Source organism: Nerophis lumbriciformis, linkage group LG25, assembly GCF_033978685.3.
Source record: "Nerophis lumbriciformis linkage group LG25, RoL_Nlum_v2.1, whole genome shotgun sequence".
NCBI classification, from domain to species: Eukaryota; Metazoa; Chordata; class Actinopteri; order Syngnathiformes; family Syngnathidae; genus Nerophis; species Nerophis lumbriciformis.
Genome location: NC_084572.2, coordinates 32,054,405 through 32,064,302, shown reverse-complemented (window position 1 = coordinate 32,064,302; position 9,898 = coordinate 32,054,405). Strand labels below are relative to the sequence as shown.

The 9,898-nt window shown below is 38.9% G+C and overlaps 1 protein-coding gene across 1 annotated transcript in view; it reads right to left on the bottom strand.

Annotated features, from left to right (window-relative positions):
* LOC133621828 (monocyte to macrophage differentiation factor 2-like) overlaps positions 1 to 9,898 on the bottom strand; it is a 40,369-nt gene that overhangs the window by 12,520 nt on the left and 17,951 nt on the right. Inside the window, exon 4 of the mRNA XM_061984216.1 lies at positions 1,059 to 1,133. Coding sequence (XP_061840200.1) covers positions 1,059 to 1,133 — 75 coding nt within the window. The remainder of the gene's footprint in view (positions 1 to 1,058; positions 1,134 to 9,898) is intronic.

Sequence of the window (9,898 nt, the reverse complement as noted above, 5' to 3'; positions counted from 1 at the left end):
TGACTACATTAGGTTTCATAATACAGGCAAAATATTAGTTATTGCAAATCAAAAATATCCTATTGTTTTATTTTTAATAAAGAAAAGATAGCACATTTTATGAAAAAAAAATAAAAAAAATTGAGTGTCAATAATTGAATTATATTTACTTATACATGTTTTGAGGCTAATAAACCCAATAATAATAATAATATAAAACTTTTTTTTTTTCCATTATTTGGGTTAATATATAAGGCTACACAATACAGGCCAAATATTATAAAATATTATACATAATTTTTTTTAGAAATAAAACATTTAAATAAATATTGTATGTCAATAATAAAAAAAAGGTTTATATTTATTATCATTTTAAGTATTCCATTTATTTGATTTTTTTGGTTGTTTTGTTTTTGAGGTCTAGTAATTTAATAAACCATAAAGTTTATTTGATAATACACGCAACAATACTACTAATGATAAACATGTGGTTTCCTATGTGTTGGTGACCACATTAGGACACAAAACACAGGAAAATGATTATAAAATATTCTATTGTTTTTAAAAAAAATAAGGAAAGAAAAATAGATGTTTTATGGCAATAAACAAAAAGAAAGAAATAACATAAAAACATTAATAAGCACTGCAGAGGCATCATAGCGAGGTATATGGGTGTTTATTATATGTAATATTAATTGCTCATTTCGGGGTTTTTCGCCGGGTTTTACTTTGTAGCTGTATGTAGAAACGGCGCCGCGGAAGTGGCATCAGCTCGGTTCTCTTTTAATCATTTGATGTCCTTTGTGTTATTTTCCTCGTCTTCATGTGTTTTTACTTTATTTTATTGGATCAGATATTTGACATACAAACCGATATCACCCGATACCTGTTTTTTTTGTTGTTGTTGCTGATATCACACCAACATTTTACATTGATATTGGACCCTAATTTTAAGTGCGAAACACAAATGAAACACAAACAACTGAGCGAGCCAAAGTGGGCCCACTGGCCCCACTTTGGGCACCTCAGCTGTAAAGGAAGGCGTTGATGATTATTATAGACGTGCATCATGAACTCACCAAGGAGCGTAGGAGGCAGCGATGAAGAAATAGATCACCATCCTGTCGCACATGTGGAAACAATGCTCCACACCGCTGTTAGGCAAACACATGAACGTTGATTTTATTACGCAACAAAGTGTGGGTTCTTGTATTTCTACCCTTCTTGAGACATCAACGAGGAAAAGTACCTGCCATATGAGGACCGGTGAATAAGTTAGGACATAAATCATGGTCCCAATACAGAAAACCATTGCATCTGATAGAGAATGTCTCATTTGCACCCCCTGGTGGTGAAATGAGGGTGGTCCCAAAAAGGAGGGATTTTTCCAAATTGACTGTGTCCATCCATCCATTTTCTACCGCTTATTCCCTTTGGGGTCGCGGGGGGCGCTGGAGCCTATCTCAGCTACAATCGGTGTCGGTTTTAAAAGTGCTCCCCCCTCTGGTCAACATATGAAATAACAAGTGTGTGTAAAAAATTTGAAGTGCTCCCCCTCTGGCCAACATATGTAATAACAAATGTGTGTAAGAAATTGAAATGGCTAAAATTAATAAACAAAATAAAATAAATATGTATATAGAGACGTACTGTAATAACTTGAAGTAAATAATGAAGATTGAAAAACAATTACCAACAAAAAATAAAAACATAACTAAAAGCTTAAATTTTTTACATTTGCATAGTTTGTATATATTATTAATGTTGTAAATACAAATCTTTATATACACTATATTGCCAAAAGTATTTGGCCACCCTGCCTTTACTCACATATGAACTTGAAGTGCCATCCCATGGAATTGTCTAAAATTGTTTTGGTATCCCACTATGGACTGGACTCTCACTATTATGTTGGATCCACTATGGACTGGACTCTCACTATTATGTTAGATCCACTATGGACTGGACTCTCACTATTATGTTAGATCCACTATGGACTGGACTCTCACTATTATGTTAGATCCACTATGGACTGGACTCTCACTATTATGTTGGATCCACTATGGACTGGACTCTCACTATTATGTTAGATCCACTATGGACTGGACTCTCACTATTATGTTAGATCCACTATGGACTGGACTCTCACTATTATGTTAGATCCACTATGGACTGGACTCTCACTATTATGTTGGATCCACTATGGACTGGACTCTCACTATTATGTTAGATCCACTATGGACTGGACTCTCACTATTATGTTAGATCCACTATGGACTGGACTCTCACTATTATGTTAGATCCACTATGGACTGGACTCTCACTATTATGTTAGATCCACTATGGACTGGACTCTCACAATTATGTTAGATCCACTATGGACTGGACTCTCACTATTATGTTAGATCCACTATGGACTGGACTCTCACTATTATGTTAGATCCACTATGGACTGGACTCTCACTATTATGTTAGATCCACTATGGACTGGACTCTCACTATTATGCTAGATCCACTATGGACTGGACTCTCACTATTATGTTAGATCCACTATGGACTGGACTCTCACTATTATGTTAGATCCACTATGGACTGGACTCTCACTATTATGTTAGATCCACTATGGACTGGACTCTCACTATTATGTTAGATCCACTATGGACTGGACTCTCAAAATATTATGTTAGATCCACTATGGACTGGACTCTCACTATTATGTTAGATCCACTATGGACTGGACTCTCACTATTATGTTAGATCCACTATGGACTGGACTCTTACTATTATGTTGGATCCACTATGGACTGGACTCTCACTATTATGTTAGATCCACTATGGACTGGACTCTCACTATTATGTTGGATCCACTATGGACTGGACTCTCACTATTATGTTAGATCCACTATGGACTGGACTCTCACTATTATGTTAGATCCACTATGGACTAGACTCTCACTATTATGTTACATCCACTATGGACTGGACTCTCACGCTATTATGTTAGATCCACTATGGACTGCACTCTCACTATTATGTTGGATCCACTATGGACTGGACTCTCACTATTATGCTAGATCCACTATGGACTGGACTCTCACTATTATGTTAGATCCACTATGGACTGGACTCTCACTATTATGTTAGATCCACTATGGACTGGACTCTCACACTATTATGTTAGATCCACTATGGACTGGACTCTCACTATTATGTTAGATCCACTATGGACTGGACTCTCACTATTATGTTAGATCCACTATGGACTGGACTCTCACTATTATGTTAGATCCACTATGGACTGGACTCTCACAATTATGTTAGATCCACTATGGATTGGACTCTCACTATTATGTTAGATCCACTATGGACTGGACTCTCACTATTATGTTAGATCCACTATGGACTGGACTCTCACTATTATGTTAGATCCACTATGGACTGGACTCTCACTATTATGCTAGATCCACTATGGACTGGACTCTCACTATTATGCTAGATCCACTATGGACTGGACTCTTACTATTATGTTGGATCCACTATGGACTGGACTCTCACTATTATGTTAGATCCAGTATGGACTGGACTCTCACTATTATGTTAGATCCACTATGGACTGGACTCTCACTATTATGTTAGATCCACTATGAACTGGACTCTCACTATTATGTTAGATCCACTATGGACTGGACTCTCACTATTATGTTAGATCCACTATGGACTAGACTCTCACTATTATGTTACATCCACTATGGACTGGACTCTCACGCTATTATGTTAGATCCACTATGGACTGCACTCTCACTATTATGTTGGATCCACTATGGACTGGACTCTCACTATTATGCTAGATCCACTATGGACTGGACTCTCACTATTATGTTAGATCCACTATGGACTGGACTCTCACTATTATGTTGGATCCACTATGGACTGGACTCTCACTATTATGTTAGATCCACTATGGACTGGACTCTCACTATTATGTTAGATCCACTATGGACTGGACTCTCACTATTATGTTAGATCCACTATGGACTGGACTCTCACTATTATGTTAGATCCACTATGGACTGGACTCTCACTATTATGTTAGATCCACTATGGACTGGACTCTCACTATTATGTTAGATCCACTATGGACTAGACTCTCACTATTATGTTACATCCACTATGGACTGGACTCTCACGCTATTATGTTAGATCCACTATGGACTGCACTCTCACTATTATGTTGGATCCACTATGGACTGGACTCTCACTATTATGCTAGATCCACTATGGACTGGACTCTCACTATTATGTTAGATCCACTATGGACTGGACTCTCACTATTATGTTAGATCCACTATGGACTGGACTCTCACTATTATGTTAGATCCACTATGGACTGGACTCTCACTATTATGTTAGATCCACTATGGACTGGACTCTCACTATTATGTTAGATCCACTATGGACTGGACTCTCACTATTATGTTAGATCCACTATGGACTGGACTCTCACTATTATGTTAGATCCACTATGGACTGGACTCTCACTATTATGTTAGATCCACTATGGACTAGACTCTCACTATTATGTTACATCCACTATGGACTGGACTCTCACGCTATTATGTTAGATCCACTATGGACTGCACTCTCACTATTATGTTGGATCCACTATGGACTGGACTCTCACTATTATGCTAGATCCACTATGGACTGGACTCTCACTATTATGTTAGATCCACTATGGACTGGACTCTCACTATTATGTTAGATCCACTATGGACTGGACTCTCACACTATTATGTTAGATCCACTATGGACTGGACTCTCACTATTATGTTAGATCCACTATGGACTGGACTCTCACTATTATGTTAGATCCACTATGGACTGGACTCTCACTATTATGTTAGATCCACTATGGACTGGACTCTCACTATTATGTTAGATCCACTATGGACTGGACTCTCACTATTATGTTAGATCCACTATGGACTGGACTCTCACAATTATGTTAGATCCACTATGGACTGGACTCTCACTATTATGTTAGATCCACTATGGACTGGACTCTCACTATTATGTTAGATCCACTATGGACTGGACTCTCACTATTATGTTAGATCCACTATGGACTGGACTCTCACTATTATGCTAGATCCACTATGGACTGGACTCTCACTATTATGCTAGATCCACTATGGACTGGACTCTTACTATTATGTTAGATCCACTATGGACTGGACTCTCACTATTATGTTAGATCCAGTATGGACTGGACTCTCACTATTATGTTAGATCCACTATGGACTGGACTCTCACTATTATGTTGGATCCACTATGAACTGGACTCTCACTATTATGTTAGATCCACTATGGACTGGACTCTCACTATTATGTTAGATCCACTATGGACTAGACTCTCACTATTATGTTACATCCACTATGGACTGGACTCTCACGCTATTATGTTAGATCCACTATGGACTGCACTCTCACTATTATGTTGGATCCACTATGGACTGGACTCTCACTATTATGCTAGATCCACTATGGACTGGACTCTCACTATTATGTTAGATCCACTATGGACTGGACTCTCACTATTATGTTAGATCCACTATGGACTGGACTCTCACTATTATGTTAGATCCACTATGGACTGGACTCTCACTATTATGTTAGATCCACTATGGACTGGACTCTCACTATTATGTTAGATCCACTATGGACTGGACTCTCAAAATATTATGTTAGATCCACTATGGACTGGACTCTCACTATTATGTTAGATCCACTATGGACTGGACTCTCACTATTATGTTAGATCCACTATGGACTGGACTCTCACTATTATGTTAGATCCACTATGGACTGGACTCTCACTATTATGTTAGATCCACTATGGACTGGACTCTCACTATTATGTTGGATCCACTATGGACTGGACTCTCACTATTATGTTAGATCCACTATGGACTGGACTCTCACTATTATGTTAGATCCACTATGGACTAGACTCTCACTATTATGTTACATCCACTATGGACTGGACTCTCACGCTATTATGTTAGATCCACTATGGACTGCACTCTCACTATTATGTTGGATCCACTATGGACTGGACTCTCACTATTATGCTAGATCCACTATGGACTGGACTCTCACTATTATGTTAGATCCACTATGGACTGGACTCTCACTATTATGTTAGATCCACTATGGACTGGACTCTCACACTATTATGTTAGATCCACTATGGACTGGACTCTCACTATTATGTTAGATCCACTATGGACTGGACTCTCACTATTATGTTAGATCCACTATGGACTGGACTCTCACTATTATGTTAGATCCACTATGGACTGGACTCTCACTATTATGTTAGATCCACTATGGACTGGACTCTCACTATTATGTTAGATCCACTATGGACTGGACTCTCACTATTATGTTAGATCCACTATGGACTGGACTCTCACTATTATGTTAGATCCACTATGGACTGGACTCTCACTATTATGCTAGATCCACTATGGACTGGACTCTCACTATTATGCTAGATCCACTATGGACTGGACTCTTACTATTATGTTGGATCCACTATGGACTGGACTCTCACTATTATGTTAGATCCAGTATGGACTGGACTCTCACTATTATGTTAGATCCACTATGGACTGGACTCTCACTATTATGTTAGATCCACTATGAACTGGACTCTCACTATTATGTTAGATCCACTATGGACTGGACTCTCACTATTATGTTAGATCCACTATGGACTAGACTCTCACTATTATGTTACATCCACTATGGACTGGACTCTCACGCTATTATGTTAGATCCACTATGGACTGCACTCTCACTATTATGTTGGATCCACTATGGACTGGACTCTCACTATTATGCTAGATCCACTATGGACTGGACTCTCACTATTATGTTAGATCCACTATGGACTGGACTCTCACTATTATGTTAGATCCACTATGGACTGGACTCTCACTATTATGTTAGATCCACTATGGACTGGACTCTCACTATTATGTTAGATCCACTATGGACTGGACTCTCACTATTATGTTAGATCCACTATGGACTGGACTCTCACTATTATGTTAGATCCACTATGGACTGGACTCTCACTATTATGTTAGATCCACTATGGACTGGACTCTCACTATTATGTTAGATCCACTATGGACTAGACTCTCACTATTATGTTACATCCACTATGGACTGGACTCTCACGCTATTATGTTAGATCCACTATGGACTGCACTCTCACTATTATGTTGGATCCACTATGGACTGGACTCTCACTATTATGCTAGATCCACTATGGACTGGACTCTCACTATTATGTTAGATCCACTATGGACTGGACTCTCACTATTATGTTAGATCCACTATGGACTGGACTCTCACTATTATGTTAGATCCACTATGGACTGGACTCTCACTATTATGTTAGATCCACTATGGACTGGACTCTCACTATTATGTTAGATCCACTATGGACTGGACTCTCACTATTATGTTAGATCCACTATGGACTGGACTCTCACTATTATGTTAGATCCACTATGGACTGGACTCTCACTATTATGTTAGATCCACTATGGACTAGACTCTCACTATTATGTTACATCCACTATGGACTGGACTCTCACGCTATTATGTTAGATCCACTATGGACTGCACTCTCACTATTATGTTGGATCCACTATGGACTGGACTCTCACTATTATGCTAGATCCACTATGGACTGGACTCTCACTATTATGTTAGATCCACTATGGACTGGACTCTCACTATTATGTTAGATCCACTATGGACTGGACTCTCACACTATTATGTTAGATCCACTATGGACTGGACTCTCACTATTATGTTAGATCCACTATGGACTGGACTCTCACTATTATGTTAGATCCACTATGGACTGGACTCTCACTATTATGTTAGATCCACTATGGACTGGACTCTCACTATTATGTTAGATCCACTATGGACTGGACTCTCACTATTATGTTAGATCCACTATGGACTGGACTCTCACTATTATGTTGGATCCACTATGGACTGGACTCTCACTATTATGTTAGATCCACTATGGACTGGACTCTCACTATTATGTTAGATCCACTATGGACTGGACTCTCACTATAATGTTAGATCCACTATGGACTGGACTCTCACTATTATGTTAGATCCACTATGGACTGGACTCTCACACTATTATGTTAGATCCACTATGGACTGGACTCTCACTATTATGTTAGATCCACTATGGACTGGACTCTCACTACTATGTTAGATCCACTATGGACTGGACTCTCACTATTATATTAGATCCACTATGGACTGGACTCTCACACTATTATGTTAGATCCACTATGGACTGGACTCTCACTATTATGTTAGATCCACTATGGACTGGACTCTTACTATTATGTTAGATCCACTATGGACTGGACTCTCACTATTATGTTAGATCCACTATGGACTGGACTCTCACTATTATGTTAGATCCACTATGGACTAGACTCTCACTATTATGTTGCATCCACTATGGACTGGACTCTCACACTATTATGTTAGATCCACTATGGACTGGACTCTCACTATTATGTTGGATCCACTATGGACTGGACTCTCACTATTATGTTAGATCCACTGTGGACTGGACTCTCACTATTATGTTAGATCCACTATGGACTGGACTCTCACACTATTATGTTAGATCCACTATGGACTGGACTCTCACTATTATGTTAGATCCACTATGGACTGGACTTTCACAATATTATGTTAGATCCACTATGGACTGGACTCTCACTATTATGTTAGATCCACTATGGACTGGACTCTCACTATTATGTTAGATCCACTACGGACTGGACTCTCACTATTATGTTAGATCCACTATGGACTGGACTCTCACTATTATGTTAGATCCACTATGGACTGGACTCTCACTATTATGTTAGATCCACTATGGACTGGACTCTCACTATAATGTTAGATCCACTATGGACTGGACTCTCACTATTATGTTAGAGCCACTATGGACTGGACTCTCACACTATTATGTTAGAGCCACTATGGACTGGACTCTCACACTATTATGTTAGATCCACTATGGACTGGACTCTCACTATTATGTTAGATCCACTATGGACTGGACTCTCACTACTATGTTAGATCCACTATGGACTGGACTCTCACTATTATATTAGATCCACTATGGACTGGACTCTCACACTATTATGTTAGATCCACTATGGACTGGACTCTCACTATTATGTTAGATCCACTATGGACTGGACTCTTACTATTATGTTAGATCCACTATGGACTGGACTCTCACTATTATGTTAGATCCACTATGGACTGGACTCTCACTATTATGTTAGATCCACTATGGACTAGACTCTCACTATTATGTTACATCCACTATGGACTGGACTCTCACACTATTATGTTAGATCCACTATGGACTGGACTCTCACTATTATGTTGGATCCACTATGGACTGGACTCTCACTATTATGTTGGATCCACTGTGGACTGGACTCTCACTATTATGTTAGATCCACTATGGACTGGACTCTCACACTATTATGTTAGATCCACTATGGACTGGACTCTCACTATTATGTTAGATCCACTATGGACTGGACTTTCACAATATTATGTTAGATCCACTATGGACTGGACTCTCACTATTATGTTAGATCCACTATGGACTGGACTCTCACACTATTATGTTAGATCCACTATGGACTGGACTCTCACTATTATGTTAGATCCACTATGGACTGGACTCTTACTATTATGTTAGATCCACTATGGACTGGACTCTCACTATTATGTTAGATCCACTATGGACTGGACTCTCACTATTATGCTAGATCCA